The 26,350-nt window shown below is 48.4% G+C and overlaps 1 protein-coding gene across 3 annotated transcripts in view; it reads left to right on the top strand.

The window, feature by feature from the left end:
• Positions 1–25,796, top strand: part of TTC28 (tetratricopeptide repeat domain 28) — a 114,232-nt gene extending 88,436 nt beyond the window's left edge. For 2 of the 3 annotated variants that reach the window (XM_039561384.1, XM_039561386.1), the window contains 13 exons: positions 381–599; positions 2,538–2,703; positions 5,411–5,551; positions 9,536–9,680; positions 10,582–10,761; positions 11,833–12,553; positions 14,242–14,366; positions 15,415–15,646; positions 16,054–16,130; positions 18,207–18,230; positions 19,042–19,171; positions 19,699–19,806; positions 20,289–25,796. In XM_039561384.1, coding sequence (XP_039417318.1) covers positions 381–599; positions 2,538–2,703; positions 5,411–5,551; positions 9,536–9,680; positions 10,582–10,761; positions 11,833–12,553; positions 14,242–14,366; positions 15,415–15,646; positions 16,054–16,130; positions 18,207–18,230; positions 19,042–19,171; positions 19,699–19,806; positions 20,289–21,910 — 3,890 coding nt within the window. In that variant the 3' untranslated portion in view covers positions 21,911–25,796. The remainder of the gene's footprint in view (positions 1–380; positions 600–2,537; positions 2,704–5,410; positions 5,552–9,535; positions 9,681–10,581; positions 10,762–11,832; positions 12,554–14,241; positions 14,367–15,414; positions 15,647–16,053; positions 16,131–18,206; positions 18,231–19,041; positions 19,172–19,698; positions 19,807–20,288) is intronic. The other variant, XM_039561385.1, reaches the window with a different exon arrangement.
• Positions 25,797–26,350: the final 554 nt, after the last annotated feature.

Below are 26,350 nucleotides of genomic sequence, written 5' to 3'. Positions count from 1 at the left end.
TCCAGGCTCATGCCAGGAGTTTAGCTGGACTTGTGGGGTGGCAGTTCCTGATATGCCCTTTGCTCCACTGCTGTCCAGCATAAAACAGCATTTCTGTTCCTGGACGGCAGTATGGGTGTCTGTCTTTGGGTTTTGGGCACCTTTGGTTCTTCCCATGCTTCCTCTGTTGATTTGCCTTTCTGTGGCTTGTTGTGCTATTGCCTGCAGCAAACATGTTCTGTGGGGCTGTGTTCCAGCGCAGAGACTGCTCTTTTGGGAAATAGGTGACACTGCTTCCCCAGGTTTCCACTGGGATTGGGATAGCAACTGTCCCTGTTTCATGAACATGGCACTGCAGACCACACTTGGGTCAGGTCTGAGAGATGGCTTTGTCTTTTCAGGTCACCATGATGAGGCACTGGCAGTAGCAGAGAGAGGACGAACAAGGGCTTTTGCTGACCTGCTCGTGGAACGTCAGACTGGGCAGCAGGACTCAGATCCCTATTCTCCCGTGACCCTTGACCAGGTCCTGGAGACTGTGAATGGCCAGAGGGGACTTGTTCTTTACTACTCACTGGCTGCAGGTTATCTGTACAGCTGGCTGCTGGCTCCTGGGGCAGGTGAGCTCCTTTTTGGACACAAGAGCCTGGGAACAGGCCTTACAAAGGGAGAATAGGAATGAATTTGGGACCAGAGTGAATGTAGGAAGGGAATAATTTCCATCTAGTACCTTAAAGCCGAATAGACTAAAAGCTACAACACAGCCACAGCAGTCATGACTCAGAAGTGCTCATTCAGGACTTTGATGTTCACCTGGAGATGGAAATGTTTCACATGTTTAATAGTTCCATTTTTCAATCTCCAATCTGTATATATTTCCCACAGGGCAGAATAGAAGAGTAATGAAATTCCAAGTATGTTGGCTCTGTGAGAATCTTCTGTGCATAAGAATCCCTACTTTAATTATATTTCCATGCTTTATTCTTCCAAAAGCTTTTGACGTTTATTCACTGAAGTGGATTGCAGCAAACAGAAGGGCATCCCCACTTCCTGATATGCCATTGAACTGCCTGATCCTCACATGAATGTGGAAACACTTATCACAGAGGAGCAAGGAGGATTAATTTGAAGAGGATTGCTTTTTGCAGACAGCTGTTATTCATTATCTAATAAAGTGATGACTGTAAATTTTAACAAGTTCTTTCTGGATATAATTTAATAATTGCAGCCCTTCATCATGACAAAGCTAAAGAGATAAAAAGCACTATTTAGATTGCACGAAAAATGCTTCAGGAAGGGAAGCAAACACACATGCCTGACTTAGATGGGATGACAGTGGTTGGAAGAGATGCCTTTTGGGGCATTTTGCCATGTTGCATGTCTGAGTGTAAGATGGTATTGTCCTGCATCCAGTTACTAATTGGCTCTTCAGGCCTGTAGTTTGCACAATAAAATGCCAATAATTCTATAGTACCACAATCAGGCTGAGCTTATTAAAATTGTATGGATCAAGTGTAGGATTTGCCACTGGTCTTTGTGATCAGTCTCCTCCTTGCCCAAAGTGAGTCTTGGAGAAAAGCAGTTGCAGTGTTTGAGTCCATGGGTTTGTGACTGCCTCCTTTGAAGGTTCTGTCGGGTGATAGGAAGGGGACAAGCTGTGGTATTTCAGGGGTTTGCTCAAGAAGCTTTGCTGGCAGCTCTTCAGTAGTGACCCTGGCACAGCCATGGTGACCTGTTCTTGTTCACTGACAGAGGGAGCAGCTTCAGTGGCAGCCCAGGGTCCTCATTTTCCCACTGATTTGGAACCCTCAGAACCTCTTGGCTGTTGCTGTTTTTGCTGCTGTTGCTGCAGGAGGAGTTGCTTTATTCTTCGTTCCTCCGCTCTTCCCTAACTGGTGTAATAATTGATGCTGCTAAGGCATCCAGAGCAGCCTTTTACTGTTTATCACAGGCTGCAGAATTAATTATATCAGGAAGAATAGACCAGTCTGAAAGTAGGAAGGTTTTATCTGCAGTAGCAGTGGAATTTCAGCAAAACAGGAAGTGGCCTATCTGGTTTACCCATTCTGAAATGCTATCTTTTAATAATTCACTGTGCTTTAATCCATCTTCTTTCCTCGCTGTGTGTGATGTGAGGAGGTTCTGCTGTAGTAACAACACTCTTGTTCAGCCTTGTGCATTCAGTTAATTTGCTCAGAGGCTATTCATAGGTATTTTTTGTGTGCATCAACTGAAATGTGAATTACTCTAGTAGGGGCTTGTATGGAAGATACGGTTTATAATTTATATGAGTGCTGCAATAGCAAAGGCATTCTGAGCATCTCGTAAAAGCTTTCCTCTGCTTTTGTGCCTTTGAGCCATTATCTGCAAAGTACAAACCCAGATTTTAAAAACAAGGCTGAAAGTGCTGGAGGTTCAGTGAAGACCTGGCACAGAACACTTTGCCCCAGTTATGCTGGAAATGCCAAATGCATGGGGCTGTGCCATTTTCTTAGACAGCTGCTGGCAGCACTGTTCTAGCCCTGCAGAAATAACCTCCTGATTCTGGTGCCTTGCAGGAATTCTGAAATTCCATGAGTATTATCTGGGTGACAGCCTGACAGAAAATGCTGGGGACTTCCATGAAGCCAACAGTGTGGCTCTGCAGACACTGACAAACTCAGCACTGGAGCAGCACATCTCCAGCGTGCGGGAGGCTCTGGGAGTGGATTCCTACTACACCAGGTGCGTTGGGATCATGGGCTCTAACATCATGGTCTCTGCTCTCCCACCTAAATTTGTAACATTTTGGAATGAGCTAATTGGCTGAGAAGTCTGAGAACTGAGAGTCAGAGAAGGGGCAAATTTTCAGTGCAGCAACAAAAAAATGGCTTTGTTTTTGTATCCATGATTATTTTCCTGCCAAACAACTCTATGCGCACACAAATAAGATCCAAACCCACAGGCTGTGTGGTGAATCTGTAGATTGGACGAGGAGGCAGGTGCCATGTCTGACTATATATGGGCAGATTTCATTCTGCTTACAGTTTCCAGTGTAATGAATTCTCTTTCAATGTTTTGCTTTGAAAAACTGCAAATACCATAGGAATTCTAACCACCCCCCCAGTGTGGCTTGTGGCTATAGCTGAGTAAATAATTTAGAACCCACATGTTGATTGTTGAGTCTTACCCTGCAGACATGCAGATACACAAGATCCACAACTGAAATCTGCAGTTAGGCCTCATGCAGCAGTTTTGCAGATACAGTTTTTAGTTTCATTAACTATTTGTCACCACAGACTCTCCTCCTGGCAAAGGCAGTCCTTCAGTCTTCATGTTCTGGGATGAGTTTTTAATTTGCTGGGATGTCAGCTTCTTCCTCACTTCATGGTGATGGTGGGGGGTGTGTTTTTGGTTAAGGCTTCTGGGTTTAATGCTTGTCTCCAAGATCATTGGACTAGTGTGGTATGATCATAGGCAGACATTTGTTCCCCATGTCAAAATCATGCGCAGGGAATCAAGCAAACAAATCTTGGCTGTTCCATGTGGGTGAACATCACTTTCTACTTGGAAACTTCTTCTCCATGTGGTTCAAGTGCTTCCCCCCAGCCCTGCTGATTCCACTGCTCTCCAGCTCCCCAAGGCCCCAGCAGAAGCTGTCAGCCTCAGTCCCAGCACTGTGCCCAGCACTGGAGAGCAGCAGGGTGTGAATATGTACAGCACACGTGAGGGAACTTGACTGCTCAGTCCCTGGCTTGCTGGAGTGCTCTGGGGTTCAGGTTGAAGAGTTGGTGCTGTCCACGCTGCTGTGAGCAGGGTTAGAGGTACTGCTGTGTCTCCAGAGCATGTCTTCATGCTTTCTGGAGAGGAAGGGATGCACAGGCTGCTCAGTTCCACACTGCAGCCTTCAGGTTCTGCTAGTCTTTCAGCTGGTCTAATTAATCCTCAAAGTAATGCATTCTTACAAAAAAAAAAAAAAGTGTAAGGGATTTTAAAGTCTGCTTGAACTTGAGTGGAACAGACTCTGCTCTCTTTAGGGAGAGCATGTGACCTGCCCTCTTGGGTTCATGAACTCAAGATTTTTGCCTCTTTAAGGAGCTATGAGTGTTACTTCAAACTGTGCCAGGACTCAGAGCTGAGCATCCCTCAGCTGGAGGAAAAATGTGCAGGGAGAAGCTGTTGACAACCTTTTCTTTTCCCTTTTTTCCCCTGTGTTGTTGGTTTTTTTTTTTAATCCCCCTGTCTGTGGTTCAGCTGTCCCCATTTCAGTGTTCATGAAGTGATTGGCTTTTGTCAGGATTTACCAGGTTATAAATCACATTGACTGGGAAATTCACTAACAAGACATCCATGGTCCATACAGCAATAGAGGTACAGCTCTAGTTGCCTGCACAAGTATGGGTTGTGTGTTCATTTAATTCCTGTACCCTTTATTGGGAAACATGCCCTTGAGGAGAGGCTCCAAGCTGTCAGGAACCGAAAAGGAAACAGGAATAAGATGCAAGGAGGCTTCAGCAGGTAGGATGTATATTTATCCTAAGTGTACAAATTCCAAGGTTTGTGATGTTCCATTGTTATGGTTTAGGAATGGTACTCCCCAGTTTAGTTTTCCCACTGAGATTCTCCAAACCCCAATGCTGTTTGCTTGCTCCCTCCCTCTCTCTTCCTCCTTCTGGTGGATGGAGAAGAGAATTGGAGGCATAAAAGCTGAATATCATGGGTTGAGATGAGAACAATTTACTGGAAATAGCAATGAGACAAGAAAACAGTAACAGCAACAACATTAATAATGGAAATGTACAAAATAGAAAGAACGATTCACATGCAAAATGCTCACTGAGCCCCACCCAGCCCACCACGAGCATCCCAGTTGCACTGAGAAAATTTAGATATTAATGTCAGGAGATTGGGAATTTAGAACTGTTGGGCTGTTTCTCTGTAGTGCTGCTGCACTTGGGGCATTGACAGAGTAAATCATTCTGTGCTTTCCCTCTTTGTATAATAGGAGTGGCAACACAGCTCCCTCTGCTATGTCACTCTTTGCCAGTGAAGGAAGCATGTGGAGCTTGAAGTTTCTGTGGAGATCTGAAAAGGATGTGCTCACACGTGTTCTCAGGCAGATAAGGGTTGAGTTGGTGTTTGCTGCAGACTCAGCTTTTCAGTGTTGTGCTGCAGCTTTAGAAGTCCCTGCCTACAGTGCACAGAAATTGGGTCCTACACTCCCACCCTTGTGTGCCACTCACTAAACCTTGAGGAATCCCAGAAGAGGAGGAGATGGGGCTGGTAATGTCTTGTATGCCTGACAGAAGGCAAGTCAGGGAAGATTTGGCATTAGTGTTTGGTTGAGCTTCTGTTTGAAAAACATTTTTTCTCAAACTGGCCGAGCATTTGTCATCAAGCTGTTGCTCTTTCTTGCATCAATGACCCTTTCTTCTCACTGATTCCCCCCCAGAGCCTGTGCTAGCAGTGAGACAGAGAGTGAAGCTGGGGATATCATGGACCAGCAGTTTGAGGAGATGAACAACAAGCTGAACTCCATGACTGATCCAACCGGCTTCCTGAGGATGGTCAGCAGGAACAACCTATTAAACAGGTGAGAATGCAGGACTGCTGTGGGGATCAGCAAGCAGGATACGTCTTGGTGATGGGCTTCTCTCTAAATCGCAAGTTTAGGTGCAGCCAGTGCCAGTGCTCAAGGGGAGAGCCAGCAAGGACTGGTTCCAGTTGTAACTGATGACTGTCCGAAGGAGCAGCTGTTCCAAATTTGCTCTTCTCCTGGCCAAGTGCTGATTTTGAGACTCCAAGCAGTTGCAGGGGAGCACTGTTTTGTCCCTGCTGTGTGTGAGATGTGGAACTTGGAGCTCTCTCCTGCACACTTGTTACGGAAATACATGTTTCTGTTTATCTCTGTCCCAATTAGCTGGGAATATGCTGCATTTCCAGAGGTACAGGACTGTACTAGCTGCAAGTCTCCACTCATTTTCTGCCTCTTAGAACTTGTTCTCAGCCTTTCACATGACTGTGCTGATTACGGCTTAGGGCAACCATTTGGAAAGAAAATTGAAGACAGAATTTTTCCAGTGTGGCTGCGTGATGCAACCCAGGGTTTCTGACTGGATCTGTGGTTTATGAGCACAGGATACCCTAGGCCTTTCTCAGCTGGAAAAGCAAATGTGATCAGCCTGGAGTCTTGTGAGCCACCTCTGAAGCTTGTGAACTGTTGCAGCATCCCCATGGAACTGGGAGCTGCCTGCTGGCACCAGCAACTGGCCTGGTTTTCTTCTCAGAATCCACAAGCATATCTGTTCAAGCTGCTGCACTGATGAAGGACTATGAGTACTTGCCAGTTTTGGATCACACAGGCAGATCCCCAGAATTGCTGAGATATTTTGCTAGTTCATCAGGCTTAGAAAGACAGGAGATTGTCCCTCTGATTACAGGGGCAAATAGGATGTGATTCTGTTCCAGGGAATGCTAATCCTCAGGAACACTGCAGTGGCCAACCATGCAACATTTCTGTCTTTCTGCTTCACGGGAGCCACATATATTACTTTGAATCCAAACCTAGGAGCTTAGCTCAGGTGCCTTGTCAAGTAAGTAGTTTGCAGCTCTTAGGAGCAGCCCAGGGATGGGGCATCTTGGGCATTTAACTAAAAGCACCCTCAGAAGAGAATCAGGGGGAGCATTAGAAGCAGCCGTGTCTGTGATGTTCTTGCCACGAGCACTGAGATGAAAAGATGAGGAGACACCTCTGGATGGCCTCCCTGCCTGCCCCTCTCCTTTTGCTGGTGGAGGGGGGTATAGTGGGGGTCTGGGGATGGAGCTAAGACTGCCACATCTGTTTGCAGCTGGCTTGCTGAGCCCTGAATTCAGGGTACGTGCTTTTAAGCAGAGAATAGTATGATTTTTTGGCAGTTCTGCTTAGAAAAGCAAACTTGGAGGGTTGGCAGTTCACTTAGGAAACTTCTGAGAATAAATGGAGTTCGGAGGAGAAAGAAGCACTGAGGGAACACTGTGGTGATCTCAAGACTGGGCAAAGGCTGTCTGAGCTGAGGATGGCACTGGTACAGCCACCAAGATAGCCACAGTGGCTCGTGTCTTCTTTCAGCTTCTATTTTCTCTGCTCCTTAGGCAGGGCAAACTGGTCAGGGTCACTGAAGCCTTTACTGTCCTCAGGGCCTGACAGCTTGCCCTGGAGAATCATACAACTGACCCTCTCAGTGGGGGCATCCCTTGGGGGCTGGGGAGTCCTTTCTGTGGTGGTTCTCTGCCATCCAGGATGCAGTGCTGCAGCTGCCGACATGCAGACCACCCTGGCAGAGAGTGCTGTGGGTGGGCTGTGGGTTTTTTGCAACCACTAGTGGGTTCTGGAGATACTTGTGGATCCTTGAAAAGATCCACAGGGAGCTCAGATCTGACTGTTCTCTGGAGCTTCCCACGGCTTTGTACAGTGTGTGTGTGTGTGTGTCAAAGGCCCTGAATGTGGATTTAGGGCTGTGTTTTCAGGAAGGAGTCTCTTTGAGGAAGGTTGGATGGGTATCCAGCTTCCCGAGGCTGTCAGACCCCTGCAGCACCAGGCCTGACTCCCAGCCCTCCCAATGGCTGTGCTTGGCCATGGGGAGTATTTGACTTGTCCAAAGTCCTAATTAGTGCCAAGGCAGGAGCAGCTCCGTGCTGGTTCTGCAATGAACCCCTCCTTCCTGCCTGGGCCCAGCCACTCATCCTCAGCAGGCAGAGCCAGCACCTGTGAGGCTGGTGGTGAGCCAGGTCAGTCTGACCCAAGGCTTGCACAACACAGCTTTCTCCCCTGTTCTCTGGGGCTTTGCTTTGTTCCTGCATCTCCAAGACAAAGGGAGGGAGCAGAGCTAAGCCCGGCTGTTTGTGCTGTTTCTCTGCTTGCTGCAGGCCAGGCTGCCTGTACAAAGGGTTATAAATCAGCAGCACTGCAGAGTCTGAGCAGAGGCTTCCAAATGAGAGATTTCACTGTTCAGACATCAGTGGATCCTCTGCATTGCAAGAGCAAAGGAGAAATCATCAGTGCACCTGGAGCCTTTTGTTGGCTTCTTTGGGAGGAAGGGATGGGCTGGCCAGGGCTCCTGGTCACCTCCACCTGCCACAAGAGATCTATCCATCCTCTCCTGTGGATTTGCTCACTCTTTGTATACACACACAGAGGCAGGAGATGTGAGAGATTTATGGTACTTCCTTGGTTTTGTTCTCATAAAAAGCAATCAGAGTGGTGAAGAAATAAATTTAGAGCTGCTTGGCTGGGAAACCCAAGATGCAGGAGGGCTTTGCTGGTTGGAGTAATCAAGCCCCTATTCCCTGCAGTAAATGAGTGTGTAACAATCGCTGAACGTGGGCTGTGGGGCTGGCAAGTGCTGCCTGCTGGCAACGAGCTGCTCAGGGAAGATCAGGGCACAAGGTCCTGAGGGAGGACTGGGGTATCCCTGCACAAATTTTCTTTCCTGATCTGATTTTAAAATCTGTGCTCCATAGAGCTGAACCCTGCCAAGCATGGTCGCTCAGTCGGGTGCTGCAGTGAGACAGGCAGATGGGTCTGAAGGGAGCACACAGTGCCAAGCCTGTTGCACAGATCCCCCAGATGAGTTTTCAGCAGCTCTAAGCAGCAGCATACTGGTACTGTCACTGGAATCTCTGGGTCAGAGAGCATGGGCAGTCAGACACCAGGCTTCTGTTGACATTCTGAGGTTATTCCTATGTGCCCATAAGATGGAAATTCCTTGTGGGTGGTAAGAGCATGTTTTTCTTCAGAGAACTATAGGTTTTAGGTGGGTCAGGAGGCTGATTGCAGCAGCTGAGGAGAGAAAGAGAGGGGAAAATGCAATTTTCTGAGCCTGTGTGTTGGTATGTGTCTCAAAGGGTTGGGGTATGTTCCAGGCCTCCCTACCTTTTCTTTGAGGTCCACCTGCTAAAACTTTCTGGAAAGTTACCCTTTCCACATAAAATGGTTGTTCATGGCCCCAAGCCAAGGGTAACATTCCTGGGGAGCACAGCTGCTGGACTTGTGAGCCTGGAATGGGGCAACTTCATTTCCTCAGCAGGGCAGTAACTTGTGGCTGCTGATGCCAGGAGATCGTGTGCAGAACTCTGTGTGAATATCAGAAATGGGCACCAGGTGTTGCCCAGCAGTGGCAGAAATGCAGGCAGGATCTTGATACCTCATGGTTTGCCTGTTGTCACATTTCCTTGGGTATCACACTGGGGCAGTTGGTGCACAACCCAAGTGCAAATCCTCCTGTGACTGTGGTCAGTTGTCAGTGGGTCTCATGCCTGCCTGCACACAGCTGCAACTCTCAGGTGTGTAGGAGCAACTGGGAACAGCACTTCAGGCACTGGAGTGTTTAGAGAAACTCCCTAGCAATGTCATATGCTGTCTGCAGCTGATTCATCCTGCCATTAATGTCACTGTTCACTACAGTCCTCCCATGAACCATCTTACAGAGCAGAGTCCCCTGGATGACACGGCCCAGCTCCTGTCACTGTCAGAAGTCAGGGCAGCCACAGGGCAGCTCATATTCCTGCAGCTAACCTCTCCCTTGGCTTTTGTCCACAGGAGCTGCCAGAGCATGACCAGCCTGTTCAGCAGTACCATGTCTCCTGTTAAGGATGGAACATCATCACTTCCAAGGAGGCAGACTTCTTTCACCAAACCCCCACTCCGTGCTCTCTATGACTTGCTGATAGGACCCATGGAAGGAGTAAGCCTTTGGCACAGACACTTACCAAAACCCTCTCGGTGTGGGAAAGCAAGAACAGCCAGCTTGGGGGTGGTTTCTGAAGCGTGGTATTTTCATAGAACAGTCTGGATTTGAAGGGGCCTTAGAGACCATCTAGAGTTGAGAATCTAGAGACAAGGATCTAGTCCTGCATACTTTTTTTTTTTTGTGGGCTTCCAGTGTTTAAGCTGGAGCAAATTTCAGTGCTTTGAAGTTACTCTTTCCTGGGGTGAAAACATTGTTTTTATGATACACCAGATTAGTAAATTTCCACGGTTACATCAGACCAGGAGCAGTTGCCACATTTTGTGTCCAGCTGCATGTTCCCTATTGACTAAATAGCTCTGCTTCACTTCTCCATCCATAAGATGCTTTAGATCTTTTGGTGACTCTGGGTTGATGACTATGTCAAGTGTGTGGAAGTGCAGGCCATGGACACAATCTGTCTGTAGATTGTTCGCCCTTCAGAGGAAATGGCTATTTAGAAGTTCAATATCAGAAAGAATATTCTCTGGCAAAGCATAAGGTGATGACAATACTGACAAGATACAGGTGGTTGGAGTTAGCCAAGGTTTCAGGCTGGAGTGGAAGGAGCTGCAGTACCAGGGTGAGGCTGGGCCCCACATGGGCTGAGGCCAGGATGATGACCCAGACCATAAGGGTCAGTGTGCTCAGCGCTCACTCCTCTCAGTGGAGCTGGCTGGGCATAGGTGAGCAGCAGTCCAGCTGCATAGGACGTGTGCTCATCTGTCACACAGAGTGGGGTTCTGATGTGGATGTTTCCAAACCTGACGTGGGGTCAGATTAGAGCCTGATGCTTGGGAAGTGCAGGTGGGGACACTGGTGGAGTGAAAGGTCCAGACTAATTCTCCTTTCTTTTCAGGGTTTGATGCATTCCAGTGGGCCTGTTGGCCGCCACCGTCAACTGATCCTGGTTCTGGAGGGAGAACTGTACCTCATTCCTTTTGCTCTCCTGAAGGGCAGTTCCTCCAATGAGTACCTCTATGAGCGCTTCAGCCTCATTGCAGTGCCGTCCATCCAGTCACTGAATCCCAGCTCCAAGGTCTGACACTGCTTATGAAACCTCTCTCACCGAACCTCTCCTGTGGGTGCAGGTTCTGGTACATGCTCAGAAAGCAGCAGTTCTGTCCTGCTGTGCCAGACACGAGAACAGACACCACAAACAGGCCACCCTGGGTCTGAGGAGCACGCTGAGCACCACAGCTCTGAAGTAGGTTCTGATGTAGTTCCTGCAGCACAGAATCACAGCCCCAGGCATGCCAGGAAGGACAAGGGGATTGGATCATTTGGATATCCTCCTCTAAAGGATTGCATGTGCTGGGTGTGGAACTACATGGCAGACTACAGAGATGTAGGTGTCTGTGATCTGTGCTGAGCTTCCTTGCCAAGCTGACTGTCCTGTCACATTGCTGGTATGTTCACCTCCATTTTAGTGTTCTGAGTGGGGAAGGCCACTAATGTCTCAGGACACCAAAGCTATGAGAGAAAGCAAATCCCATAGGTCAATCCATCAGAAGTATCTTGATGCTGAGGTCTGGCAGCAGCATTTCTAGTGCCCAGGTCTCCAGGAGAATGCACCAAGTCACATCTGCTGTTGCTGAGCAGTGTTTTGCTGCACATCTTGGTTTGCCCTGGGTTACACATAGTCAGTGGAGCAGCAAAAGGGTCTGAACCTTGTCAGCATTACTGCTATTCCATTCAGTATCAGCTGCATGCAGCACCTTCTGCTGGCAGTGCTGACACTGATCTTGGAAATACAGGTGCGAGGAGCCACTTAGTGAGTGATTGCAGGTAGTGTTCCAGTAATGTGAGAACCTGGAATCTTCTTTATGCTTTTAGCTCTGCTGCAGCCCTCAAAGGGACCTGGGCTATATCTGTTGCTTTCTGTTCTTACCCATCTGCTCACCCAAGATCTGGGGACAGAAGTTTTGACCAGACTCAAATGGAGGTGTTCCTTGGAATAGTTAAACAGAAGAAACTAAAGAAATGCAGTCTTCCTGTAATTATGACAACCAGACTTCTGTTTAGAGCAAAAGGGACAGGATATTTTATTGCCAGCACTATAAAAACTGTATCTTTGAACCCCATTTTCTCTTTCTCTTTCTCTGTGTAGTCCCATGTGAGGAAGAATACTCCTGCTTACTCCAGTTCTACCTCAATGGCAGCTGTTATAGGAAATCCCAAACTCCCTTCAGCAGTTATGGACAGGTGGCTGTGGGGACCTATGCCCTCTGCAGAAGAGGAAGCATATATGGTATCTGAGTTACTTGGCTGCCAGCCCCTAGTTGGCAGCTCATCAACAAAAGAGAGAGTCATGAGTGCCCTCACTCAGGCAGAATGTGTCCATTTTGCAACCCACGTCTCCTGGAAACTGGCTGCTTTGGTCCTGACACCCAACACTGACAGCAATCCAGCCAGCAGCAAGAGTTCTTTTGGGAACCCCTACACAATCCCAGAATCTCTTAGGATGCAGGATGATGCCAGTGATGTGGAGAGCATCTCGGACTGCCCTCCTCTTCAGGAGTTCCTGCTTACAGCAGCTGATGTGCTGGATCTGCGTCTTCCTGTCAAGCTAGTGGTTCTTGGCTCTTACCAAGAGTCCAACAGCAAAGTCACTTCTGATGGAGTCATTGGCTTGACAAGAGCATTCCTGGCTGCTGGGGCTCAATGTGTCCTTGTGTCACTCTGGCCCATTCCTGTGGCTGCTTCCAAAATGTTTGTGCACGCCTTCTATTCCTCTCTGTTAAACGGGATGAAAGCCAGCGCAGCCCTCGGAGAAGCGATGAAAACCGTGCAGAGCAGCAAGCAGTTCTCCCATCCAGCCAACTGGGCAGGTAGGAACAGTCTTCTTCTGGACAAATGAGATGTGGTTTCTAGGGAACTGCCAAACTGTATGAGCGAAGCAAGGAGCGGTGCTGGCAGGTAATTGGGAGCAGCATGTGCCCTGTGCTTTCCCGGAATTCAGCCCCTGTGTCTCAGACCCCGATTCAGCTGAGTGTGGCTGAATGTCAGTGTTGTGGGACTCACTGGCATTTCACTGTGCACAGTAGGTGGGTATGGATTGGGTATAATTGGAAGCAGTTGTGAGGTGAAGTGTGTCTCATGACTGGAAAGAAGTAAAGTGCAGTGCAACTCACTCTCTATGTTTGAAATCTCCAGGCTCACGCTTCCTGTGTCCTTGGGATGGAATCAGCTGGAGCACACATACAGGAGAATTCCATGGAGAATTTAGTGGCACTTCCAACTGGAGGCAGGAGTAGTGCTGCTAGAAGCAGGAGCAGCAAGTAGCTGTGATTTCTGTGACATAAACCTTGTAGGGCTTATTCTTTTGTTCTTTTTAGGAGAAAGGTTTCCCTTGCTTCCATTGGGAATGTCTCAGCAGTGTCAGCTCCCTGTGCAGTGCTAGTGCTTGCACCCTCTCAATTAGGATCTATACATTGAGATTTGGAATCGCAAAGGCTTGGAGTTCAGCAGTGCTGTTACAGGGATATGTACAGATAACCTAGTTTTTCTTCCTGGCACGAGGCCCAGTTTTTGAAAGCTGCAGGCGTTCCCCAAATTGATTTTGCACAGGCAGCAGAACCATGTTATTTAGCTCAGGAAACTGTGGTGAATATGGCTCTGGTGTGAACTGCACGTGGCTGGAGGAGTGAGAACTTGTTAAAATGAGTCAGGCTGACAGTGATTTCAGGCACGTTGACTCCAGCATTAGGATGTGGTTCAGGTAGTACCAGGTGTGAGCTGAGTTCAGGTTACAGTCCACAGTTCAGCTGGGATTTTATTTTCCTTCCAAGATTTTTCTGTCTCAAAAGAAAAGAGCACTAAAAAGCCCCAGAAGTGACCACTTCCTAGGCAAAAAAGAATGAGTATGGACATGGTGCTTGGCATTGCCAGCAAGCAGAGACTTTCAGCTGCTCGGGCTGTCGCAGTACTGCCCCTTCCATGGTACTGTGCAAGTTCATCACACACAGTCCCTGACTTCCACCGCTGACCCTTGGCACTGAGTCTTGGACAGAGCGCCAGAGCCAGGAGCAGCTGCATCCTTGCTGTGGGAATGAGAAGGGAAATGTAGAGCTCTTTGTGCTGACATCTGGGGAGTCTGGCATTGAATGGTGCATGAGCCAGGACAGGTTTCTGACCAGGACAGCGAAAACTTTTCATTTTCTCAGTTCTGTTCTACAACCACTGTTGGCATGTGTTGATTTCTGTGGCTGTAGAGGAGACCTGGAACATGCCTGGACAAGTTTAGCTGCAATCCAGTGGTTTTCTGCTTGCTTGCACAGGAAGATGCGATTGATTTAATAGCAGGGGACGGTAAGAAGTATCTAGAAACTTTCTGGAAGTTCAGTCTGCACCACTGGGCAGGGCAGGGAGTGGGCAGCTGCTCTGGGAAGAGAATGTCCCTGTGCAGGGTGCAGTGAACCGTCGTTCACTAGTCTTGAGGGCAGAGGACATCTGTGTCTGGTTTGAACATTTTCTATAACAACAGGAGATTGACTGTCTCTCATTTTGAATCCTGTAGGTTTCATGCTTATTGGGAGTGATATGAAGCTGAACAGCCCTTCTTCGCTGGTAGGACAGGCCCTGACTGAGATCCTGCAGCACCCTGAAAGGGCCCGGGATGCTCTGCGTGTCCTGCTTCATCTGGTAAGGGAAAGGAAGCGCTGTCACAGCCATGAGGGGCACTGCAGCCCATCTAGTCCTGAGACACCCTCATCTGTGGACATGAGTGGAACCATGAGTGGAGCAGCAGCACCCTGATGTGCAGCCACTCCCACTTGAAAAAATATATGTGTGCCTTCATCCCCTCTCCCCTGCCACGATGTAGCCTCTTGCAAAGCTCTGGGTCGGTGTGGAAAGACTGGGACACCTAAGGAAGTGTTCAGTGCAAAAAGAGGCAAAGTAAGCAAAATCTTAGATTGTATTGTGACAGAATCCTCCCCAGACCCATCTGGTTTGCATTAGCTGTTGAATTGGGTTTCTGCTTAAGAGGTAAGTATTGGGATTAATTGTTTATACAGGGAAATAGCTACGAACATGGCAGTCATGGAAACACAGAGCACAGTCACTGCTGTCTCTGCAGATCTGGAAGATAAGAGGCCCTTCTGTCCCCATCTGTGCCACCAGTCTGTCTTGGGGAACAGTGGGACTGGAGCCAACTGCCAGGTGGCTGGAATGATCGCTCATGACTTCTAATACTTTTCTTCCCAATGCATCATCTGTGGTCTCACAGGAGTGTGAAGTACCCATAGAATGATGGAAACCTGTGAATGTTGCTGGTCTTCCCAGTTGCTGGGTTTGTGGACATTCATCTCTCTTTCCTGTTTGCCGTGTGGCTGCAGGTTCTTTGTCTGGTAATAAGCAGGCTGGAACCCCAAGGTGAGTCATCTTTTGGGGAGAAATGCAGCTGCCAGGCTGACAGGAAACTATCCCAAACAACCTGCTACTTTGTTTCCCTGTGGCATTATTGTTCCCAGAGTCGCAGAGAACACTGACACTCATCCCTGTGATGTTACAACTGTGGATGCTGAGTTACTGGAGCTTTTGTTTTCAAGGCACTAATGTCGTCCTGTGTGAGACAGGCCAGGATCAACCTTGGATTTGCTGACCCCAGCCTGCTGTTCCAGCCTCTTGGTGTAAAAAGAAGCAGTCAGCAACAATATCTTGTACAATAAGCGATGTCATTTCCCCACAGGTGGAGAAATCATTGCAGCGAATCCAGAACGGGCAGCACAACTCCATGTACACCTCCCAGCAGAGTGTGGAGAATAAAGTTGGTGGCATTCCAGGCTGGCAGGCGCTCCTCACGGCGGTGGGATTTCGGTTGGACCCGCCTGCCAGTGGCCTCCCAGCAGCAGTGTTCTTCCCAACCTCAGACCCTGGGGACCGGCTGCAGCAGTGCAGCACCACCATCCAGTCCCTCCTAGGTGAGAGGAGGCAGCTGTGGGCCCTGACATCAGCCTTTCCCACCTTTCTGTGATGTCAGCATGTGAAGCAGGGATGTTTTACGTCAATGAAATCAATGTATTGGACTGGGAAGAAGTTCTAAAAGTAAATGTTAACTGAAAATTTTGTCACAGATGAGAATCATTTGCTACTGGGTCAAGTAAGCATGATGTGACTGTTGCTCTCTCCCAGCTCTCAGTCAGGAAACCTGTCATCAGATGCAAAGTGGGAAGACCTTTTGCTTTCTGGAAATTGCTGCTGCTTCCAGAGCTGTCCAGTGATGTGGGGGAGAGGTTTTAGGAATTAGCCGAGTGTGTGTTCTGTTCAGGTTTGTTGCATTTCTTGCAGTCAAGAAACAGATACAGATGTTTCTGCTGATGTTTTTCAGGTTTGCCTAACCCTGCACTTCAGGCACTTTGTAAACTTATCACAGCTTCAGAAACAGGAGAGCAGCTTATCAACAGGGTGAGTTGGGAGGTTTTCCTCCAGTACCAGGTTCCAAATGGCTCTTCCCAGGTCAGTAAATTCAGAAATACACAGAACGGTTGATGCCCTGGTTTATCAACCCAGAGCTTGCTAGGAGACTTGAAGGTTGAAATTCTGAACTTGCCTGTTTGTGTGAATGAAAGTGTGTGTCCAGAAGGAAAACATGCAGGTGGGTTACTGGGCTGCGTGGCCCTGGGACTCCCCGTTCAGTGACAAGTGAAAGGATGATCCCTACAGCAGTGTGGGCAAATTCAGTAACAGGCCCCTAATTGCTGTTTGGCCATGCTGCCTAGGGCCCACGTTGGCTGCTCTTTGTCTGCTGTATTTACTGAAGTCCCAAGGTATGGCTGACTTTGGACAACGCAAGGTCTGCCAGAAAACTCACTGAGCCTGTGCTGCTCCTGTGTGTGCTCACAGCTCTGCAGAAAGGATTTCTGGTCTTTAGGAGAAGGGCAGTGCTATCTATGGTGATGGGACTTCTCCCTGCTCCCCTCAACCTCCTTCACACTCTTCCCTCTCCCCAGTCTCTGGAGCATGCCTGGCCTAACCTGACCTTTCTCTGCGCCACCAGCCTGGCTGCTTTCCATTCCATGGTTCTTACTGTCCTGAGTGCTCCTGTAATGAGGTTTCTCTTCATCACTTGCCTGCTTTAGTACATGGACACACACACAGGGAATGGGCCAATATCTCACTGTCTTTCCCCTTTCCCCATGCAGAAGCATTCCAGGCAATACTGTGGTGGGGAGCTGGGACTGGCTCTGTGTGGTGTTGGGCTGCCTTTCCTTCGGTCACATGGAGTCTGCACAAAAAGCCAGACAAGAGCCCCAGCTTCTCTGTTACCCACTGAGTGGCTCTGGCAGCCCGCTAGGATGAGTCTGCTCCAAGGAAAGGGTTCCTGTTAGGATCCTGTTAGGATCTGCAGCAGAGTATGAGATATTTCCAATGACCTTGGTGACCAGTGTCCTTGGTGGCGTTTGCCTCTTGCCTTGGCTCTCATCAGTGCCTGAGATGTGTGTGGTTAACTGTGGGGTTATCTCCCTAATGGCCACCCAAGGGAGGCCAGCTCTGAGAGGTGTGAGGAGGAGAGGGCAGCATTCCCATGGCTCAAAATGCCTTGGAGTGCTAATGAGGTGGCTTCATGATTGCTGCCCTGCCTCAGATAATTAAATTATCCAAGGAAAAACATTCAGCTGGCTGTGCACAAGTAACAAAAGACACGCTCACCCTTTCCTCACTGCCCCATAGAGTAAATACTGGCAGGGATATTGCACTGGGTTTGCAGATGTTCTTCCATAGCCCAGACCCCTGGCAGAATTCCCTTTTGCACCAGTCTATCCTGTTCCATGTTGGTTTTCAGCTCAGCTCTCCCCTCCTCTGTGGTTATTGCTTTTTTCCTCTCCTGCCTCTCGGCAGTCACGGTGCGAGCAGCTGGGGCTCTGCCTGTCCCAGAGGAAAGCAGACTTTGTTCCAGACAGAAGCAGGATGTCAGACATTTCGGTCAGTGGGTGCTGCTCGTTGGTTTTCCCAAGTGGGTGACCGGCATCATAGGGGAGCAGGTGCTCTTGGCATTAGTGAAGCAGCAAGGTGGGAGCCTGAGCAGCTGCACTGGATAGAAAATGCTTATTTTGAGTGTAAAAGAGAAGGCAGGAGCCACAAAAGAGAGAACTTGAGACTACTGCATGTGCAAGGAAAAGTTAGGGATTGCTGACTGCATTGAGCGCCAGTACTGTGTCCCAGAGGAAACAAGAGAAGGGCTGTTTTATGTTCAGCCTCCTGCCAGAGTGTGGGTTGGCCTGAGTGTCTGCCTGCTAAGTGTCTGAGCTGTCATGAGCTGGGCACTCCCAGATTCCAGCTGCCTGTTCCCGTGCTGTTGGATTCACAGCTCAGGCCGTTCCCATTGCTCCCTTCTTTCTCTGGACAGAGCATCTTGCGGTCAGGGTGCTGGTTCCCACACAGATATGTCCCTGCAAGGTTCCTCAGCACAGGCACTTTGCAGCACAGAGTAACCCATGTTCTTTTCTCCTCTTTTCCTTCCTTGTTACCTGCTGCCCGAAGGCTGTTAAAAATGTGGTGGGAATGGTGAGTATGATGTGCACGGGGATGACACTGCGGTGCAGGGTGACGTGCCGGGGTCACTGCAGACCCATGCCCTGTGCTGCAACGTGTCTGCACCCGCTCTCAGGCCTGGGATTTGCTCCACAGAGCTACTGTGGAAAAAGGCCTGTGTAAGCTTTTGTGGGTTGTGAGAGATGGGTGGTCCTGAGGTTAGCTGGCCCCTGATTAATGGCTTTCCATCATCGCTCCCCTGGCTGTGTTGGTGAATTACACGGGATCCTGGCATCTTAATTTGTGTCAGATCTTCATAAACACATTTTCTCTCTAGCTTTTGCTACTCCTGTCCCTTGGGCACAGTTGAGAAACTTCTTTCCTGGAGGCCGTGGAGATATTAGGAAAGTCTTCCATGGTTTCATATGACTTGTTCTGCCCAGTTAATGAGTTTCTTAGGATTTGTATAAGGAGTATGGCTCAGTCATGGAATGGGCTTTGGTATATTACTGTGAGCAGCCCCAGAGTATCTCTTTCCTTTTCTTTACCTTCACAGATGTTCCTGCTGTGCTTCCTTCTTGCTCAGTTTCCACTGGCCACCCCCCAGCCCTCACCCCTGGTCTGTCCCTGCCTTTGCTGCTGTTCCAGTCTGTCTGATGTTGCTGTCCCTGAACTGTCCTTCTTCCCAGACCTTCCCATCTCACTGCTCTGTTCAGGAGCAGCAGCTGAACTGGGTGTCCAGGGAAAGGGTGTCCAGGGAAATGGCGTTGCCTTATCTGTGGCTGTAAGAGAAGCAGTGATGTGAGTTGTAAGGAATGGCTAATGTTTGTATTGCTGTCTTCAGCTGCATCAAGTCCTGGTTCAACTTCAGGCAGGCGAGAAGGAGCAAGATTTCCCCTCTGCACCAATCCAGGTCTCCATCAGTGTCCAGCTCTGGAGGCTGCCTGGCTGTCATGAGTTTCTGGCAGCTCTAGGTAGGAAAACACTTCTTCCTGTTGTCTCTCTAAACCCACTGTTGGTGTCTCATGTGGGGGCTTGAAGCAGTGATGAAACTCATAGCTTCACTTTTGTCTGCCTCCTGCAGCCCAGCCTGCATTTGCCAAATTCCAAGGACTGTGCTCTTCAGCTCCATTTCTGTGAGAAAACGTGGAATTAATAGTAAATGGTTTGGCATGTAGAACCCTGTCCCCTGAGATGTGTTTGGTATATCATTCCCCGACAACTCCAGATAATTTGCAGCTAAGGAAGTGTTGACAGGAGTGATTTGTTAATGAGTGTCTGTGTTCCCAGTCCAGCACCACAAAGCTCCCAACACCTGGAGAAGGTGTGCTAAACAGTAATAAATAACAGACAACAAACTGCACTGAGAGATGTCGTCATCCTTCCACGGGTGCTGCAGGCTGTCATACCTCTCTGTTCTGTGTTATAAATGAGATTGCTTTTACTTGAGACAGAGGGTCTTCCTGTGAGCTGTGATTTTCTGTTCCATGTCCCACTACAGGTTTTGACCTTTGTGAAGTTGGCCAAGAGGAGGTCATTCTGAAAACTGGGAAACAAGCTACCAGGAGGACCATGCACTTTGCTCTACAATCCTTGCTGGCACTTTTTGGTAAAGCTGCTTAGAGTAGTTTTTGCTCTTGTGTCATCTAATGATTTGATCAGAATGGCTTCTGCTGAAATCTCACACTCGCACCTTTGCAGAGGTCACACATCGCACCCGTGTCACACAGACCAAAGGTGATCAGACACTGGAGCAAATGTTGGTTTTGTATGGGAAAGACTCATCTGAGCAGAAGCTGGAGTTAGAGTCCAGCAGCTGGAGGACATATAACTCATTCTTGGTTTTGAGATATAAAATGATAATGAGCTGACAACTTCCATCTAGGATTCATGGACAGAGGTTCTTGCCTGGGCTGTGCACTTCTTTTTCCTTACCTAAGTAGTAGTTGGTTGTTCTGTGGTAGCATAGGGCCTGAGGGCATGTTTTGTAGCATTTTCTCTTCATTCTGATAGAATGTTACCTGGTTTTATTTGATTTTTATGTTGTATCTCGGGGCATGTTTGTACATACTATTGTCTTTTCTTTTTTAGATTCTACAGAGCTGCCCAAGCGCCTTAGCCTGGACAGTTCCTCATCACTGGAGTCACTGGCTTCTGCTCAGTCTGTTTCCAACCCTGTACCCCAGTATCAAAACCCTCCATTCTCTCCTACCTGTCCAGAAGGCATTGCCTCAGATGCCATTTCTGTGTACAGCCTGAGCTCCATTGCTTCTTCCATGAGCTTTGTTTCCAAGCCAGAAAACATGCTGGATGGGGCAGGACCCAGAGGACGCCAGGATTATGAGAGGCCCAAGAATATCTATCCACACAGGTCTGCAGCTCAGAGCCAGCTGTCACCACAAGCCACTGCAGCCAGCAAAGATGAGGAAGAGTATGAAGGTTTCTCTATAATCAGCAACGAGCCTTTGGCCAATTACCAAGAAAACACAAAACCAGGGTTTTCCCCTGATCACAAACAGCCCAAAACTAGTCAGAATGGAGGCATTAAAGTGTCCGTCAACTCCAAAGGGAGCATAAGTACTCCAAATTCTCCTGTTAAAATGACTCTCATCCCCAGCCCAAATTCACCTTTCCAAAAAGTTGGGAAACTTGCAAGTTCTGATACTGGGGAATCTGACCAGTCTAGCACTGAGACTGACAGCACCGTCAAATCCCAGGAGGACAGTAATCCAAAGCTTGATCCGCAAGAGTTGGCCCAAAAAATTCTGGAGGAAACTCAGAGTCACCTCATTGCTGTTGAACGTCTTCAGAGAAGCAGCAGCCAGATCAGCAAGAGCAACAGTTCGGACGATGGGGCTCCCAGCCCGGCCGGCGTGTCCGCGTTCCGCTCCTCGGAGACCAGCGCCTTCAGCCGGCCCGTCAGCTCCAGCCACAGGAATCAATCTTCACCTCTTGCAATTAAACCAAAGCCTCCAACGAGGAGTTCATCCCTTCAGAAGGTGAGCTCTGGCTATAACAGCCCCACAACATCGGAGATGTCAAACAGAGAAGGCACAGGCCAGTACAGTGGGCAGCCATCTCCAGGTTGTGATTCACATGGGTCGCTAACTGAGCAGCCTCCCTTTAAACTCAAGTACCCCAGCTCTCCTTATAGTGCTCATATTTCTAAATCACCCAGAAATATCTCTCCCAGCTCAGGGCATCAGTCTCCTGGTGGCAGCACTCCATCTCCTGCTCTTTCTTATTCCTCAGCTGGTTCTGCTCGCTCAAGCCCAGCTGATGCCCCAGACATAGACAAATTAAAATTGGCTGCCATCGATGAGAAAGTGCAAGCGATTCACAACTTAAAGATGTTCTGGCAAAGCACTCCCCACCACTCCAGTGGCCCAATAAAGATTCTCCGAGGAGCTCCTGGAACAATGACTTCTAAGAAAGATGTCCTCAGCTTGCTCAATTTATCTCCACGGCACAGCAAAGAAGAAAGTGCAGAGAAGCTGGAACTGAAGGACCTGTCTATTGGGCAACACCTTGCTGCTTCGCCACAGAAGATCCCTCCAAATGGACACAGACGCCCTGAAACCACAAATGCCATGACATCAGCTCATTCCTCACCTGGCAATACTCTGGGAGCCGTGCGTCCCCTGAGACTGCCAGCTGGTAATGGGTATAAATTTTTGTCACCAGGAAGATTTTTCCCTTCCTCCAAATGTTGAAATGTCCCAAGTACCAGCTGATGGCTTACAGTCTTGTTAAAGTATTTGCTTCTGCCCACTTGCCTTTACAAAAACAGAACCAGTAGCTAAGCAGCCGTGGTCATGCCCTCAGCTGGCAGTGCCCAGGGATGGGACAGGCTGGCCTGCTGTCACTGTGGGGGCACACGGCCTCACACACATGGGTTTTTGTTTCCCTTATCAGAACCTTGGCCAGACTCACCTTATAACAGGTTCTTTGTAGTATTCAGTATTTGCAGCAGCAGGTGCAAAGCATCTGGTTGTCTGTTCATTAAATACTGGCTTTTAAGCCACCTCCTTGTATTTCTTAACCAGAAGTTTTACAGCTGGCTTTTTATACAGAAATTATACATATCAGGGGTTGGAGAGGAAAGGGAGAGGAGGCAGAACATTCCTGTGTACCACAAAGAACATATGTACAAGTCTCTGCCTGGAGAAAGATGAGCCATTTACTGGACTGCTTTCAAAGGCTGACAGAGGAGAAGACCACATGCCTCTAGATACCTCTGCCAGGTTGGCCAAACCAGAAACTGCTGTCAGTAAAACTCCATAGCAGCAGGATCTGGCAGTTCTGTTGCATCATTTAGAGGCTGGTGAAACAAAGACAAGAGGAGAGAGGTGCCCCATTCTAAAATATGCATCTCAGGTAACTTTTCTGGATGGAAACCCCTCAGATGAGATTTTGCTGGTTGGTCTGCTCAGAGGAAATGTTTGGGGCCTAAAAAACCAGGTGAGCCTGAGTGTGAGGTAGTGAGTGTGTGTCAGAGAGACAAGTTCTGGTTTTGTTGAGGGCTCTGGTCTCTCTGGCACACCACATTGTGAAGGTGAACTTTTTATCCTGGAAAGTATTTGGGCAGTACTTAAGTCTCTGTCGGCTCAGTGGGCACAGAAAAGGATCACAGATGCTGCAGCTCAGAACGTTATTTTGCAGTTCCATGACAGGCAAGAATGTGACATCAGTGTGTGTGATTCAGACATCACCTGACCAAAAAAATCCCTCCTTGATCCTGCTAAATCATTGCCAGGGCTCAGTGCAGGCAGGTCTGCAAACCTTTTCCCTGCTGTGGAGGCAGGTTTCCTTCGGAGCAGGTGTGGAAACAAGTTTCCTTTGGAGCAGGTGTACCAGTGGAAGCAGCTGTTGGTGCAGCTGGAGCCAGAACGCGAGGCAGCAAGCGGAGGGGCTGGATGCAGAACCCGAGTGCCCTCTGACGTGTGGAGGAAAGGGGACCAAGAGCACCCCCAGGGTGATGTGTACAGTCAGCTTCCCTAGGCTAGGTGGGGTTTAGGAGTTAGGGGTCAGGCTGGAGATGGTTTCTAAGCGGCTGTGCAATGCAGTGATGTGATCAGGATCCCAGTGATCGTTTACATGCGCTGAAGCCGTGGGCGTGCGGCAGCATCAGCCCCGCCACGTGAGCTCAGATCCACGCAAGGTATTCACAGGCCATGGGCTCTGAAGTCAGAGCACTGGATCACCAAGGCTTTTGGTGTCTATTCTGCACTCCCAGGATTGGCTGAGTGACTGAAGGCTAATCACTTCACCTCTCCGTGCCTCGTCTTCCCTTTCTATCTAAATGGGGATAGTAATACTTACTTACCTACCTCACAGAGGTGTTGTGAGGCTGAATACATTAGGCCCTGAGTTTTAGCTGGATCTTAAGTCAACTTCCAGCCTTGCAGCTGAATGGAGAGTGCAGGTGGCTCTGTGGACGTACCAGAGGTATGTTGCTGATGCAGAGAATTGTGTACTTAGCATGGCTGGATGCTCTTGTTGCAAACAGGGATCTGATACTTGGAGATTTTCTTAGGGATCTTGGAGGAGAAGCATGATAGCAGGGCAGAGAATTCAGTTCTGATATGGAAACATGAAATTGCTTAGGCTCAGCTCACAGCATAATCAGATGCTTGCTGTGAGAATATTCTGGAATCTGCTGGTTTCTGGAGAATGTTTTCCTTTTTATTGTTGCAAGAAATGAACACAAGCACTAAAGGCAAAGGATATTGGGCTGGGTTGTTAACAGCCAGCTAACGAGGGGGGATCACCAAAGTTTTCAGTGCAGAGAGAAAGAGTAGTTACCTACTCATACACAATGTAGCAGAACAGTTGAGTCAATCTGTTCAACTCATTATGGTGCAAGTTATTTGTCTGTACATGACATCTTCCTGTGATGGTTTGGTGCTAAACATCACCTTTGTGTCATTTGGCAGGAAAAATTAGACTAGTGGGCCAAAATGAGTCAGCACAGCATCTGCCCCTTGTGGAGACAGTGATGCTGTTGATCATGCCACTTGCTGTGGTCACAGGACTGCTGAGAGGCTTCGTGTGACCTGCTCTGTTTCTAACCAGCATAAACTTCTTGAAACGACATCCCAGGAACACCCAGGATGGAAGTGGGCAGCTTTTTGTTTATAGCAACAGCAAATACTCCCTGTAGTGCTGCATAACATGCCAGAAATAAGCCTCTTTGTTGTAGTTTACTTCCATAACTAAAGGATCTTTTAACCTGTAGAAATTCTATGCTGCCATTTTGTTACAACCCATTTCTGTGCTCCAGCAGGTTTCATGCTGGCTTAAAGCTTTCAGACAGAGCTAAATCGGGGTGGGGGGTGCGGGGAAGTGGTTCTTCTGTTGTTGTTTTTAAGGAGGGGGGAGCATTAGAAGCAGGGAAGGGTTTGGATGTAGAGAAAGTTCAGTATTTGGGAATTTGATGTTGTATAAATATGGAAGGTGAGTGTCACTAGAACAAGTCTTTTGGGAAATAGGTCTCCGTTGACTTGGCACAGGTCACTTCCATTGGCTTGCCGGGAGCCATGAAATGCATGCTTACTCGTGGCTGGGAGACACTGCACACCTTGTCCCTCACTCCTCCACCTCCTGAATGAGAAACAACCCCTTTGTGAGGAAAAGAGTTTTATCAGGTTTGCCCAATATGTGGAGAAATTCAGGAAATGAAAATCACACGTTTTCCATTTGCTGTTAGAATTCCTTCTGTGGGTTTAATGCATTTGTCGTTGTTGTATTTGTGCATGGTACAAGTGACAACACTGCGTAATACAGTGAGCAATAACAATTAGGTATTAACCACTTTCACATTAAACCTGCCACATGCAACCATTCCCCAGGGCCATAGAATGTTTTGGTTTTGCCCTGTACATTTTACTGTGTGAGATTTCAGATTTTTTTATTGACTGTCTTTAGCTCCAGCTAAATGGGAACAGTAAACAACCCCTGTGATCAAAATCTAGTTTAATTTGATTTTGTTGGTTAGCCTGTACCTCTGGCCTGATAATTGGTTTTCCTTCTCTTTAATCATACCTTACTGAAACAAGGAAAAAAACATTGAGGGGGTGCTACACCCACGCATATCACTCTAGGCCATATTTTCTTTCATTAGGGCAAGCTCGTTCTGTGAACATCTCTTCCAAGTTGCAGAACAGATCCAGGGGCACAGAGGTGTCTGTGAATCTGTCAGGAAGCACTGGTAGTTTCAGCTGGATGGTGATAAAGGGTTTGAGCAGTTTCGGGTTCATTGCATTGCCATGCTGCCCAGCAGGGCTGCACGGGTGTGTGGACACTCGTCCCCTCAGCTGCAGAAGAGCGCTGGAGACAGTGACCCAGAGAGGATGGTCAGCAGAGGCTTCCCAGCAGCAGCCCTTCAGCACTCGCTCTCCCTATGTGCAGTGTTAGCCATGTTTGGCCTCTATGGACTTTCTTTGTAAATTAAAACTCTGTTTCCAGACAGCATTAAACTTTTTATATTATGAAATTTACCATGTAAAAAGATTTTCATATTTTTATTGAAATTGCTAAGGCATTTGGCCTTTCTTCTTTGTGATTTCCGTGTCTATTAAAGCATGAGTTCTCTCAGTGCCTCAGTCTCTTGATCTGGAAGGATGTTGGGGAAGGGTGTTTGTTGGCTCACCGCTCTCTGCCGACGCCCAGCTCCCTCTGGAACTTTCCTCTCCTTCTTGTGCAGTGTAGTCTTCCTGTTACTAGTGCTCACTGGAAATTGCTTTTCCTTTTCCTGACAGGTGGTGGGAGAAGCAGTATTTCCTCGAATCTCTCTCGTAGTCAGCAGCAAAAGGACACGCAGGGCTGGGAGGAGCTCTGAGGTTCACCCAGCTCCCTCCGGTGGGAGAAGCCAGTGCTAAAGGGAGGAGACACTCTCCCCATACCAACACCAGCTGGAACTTGATGAGTTAAACCTTCCTTCTGCCCCCATGTGAAAGGCGCCCTTGTACTTAGGGGAAGTGCTGGAGACACATGAAACTAAACACACAAAGCTATAGTGGGGCCACAGGACCTTGGCACACTCAGCCTCTGGGAGCAGCCAGGAGCCACTGGCAGTGCTGGTTCTGCCACAGGCTGAGGCTGGGCTGGAGCCCTGCCCTGAGGAGCAGCTCCTGGGGAAGCATTCCCTCCAC

Source organism: Corvus cornix, chromosome 15 (assembly GCF_000738735.6).
Source record: "Corvus cornix cornix isolate S_Up_H32 chromosome 15, ASM73873v5, whole genome shotgun sequence".
NCBI lineage: Eukaryota > Metazoa > Chordata > Aves > Passeriformes > Corvidae > Corvus > Corvus cornix.
Note: the sequence above shows the minus strand (reverse complement) of the source record. Positions and strands in the feature narration are given on the sequence as shown.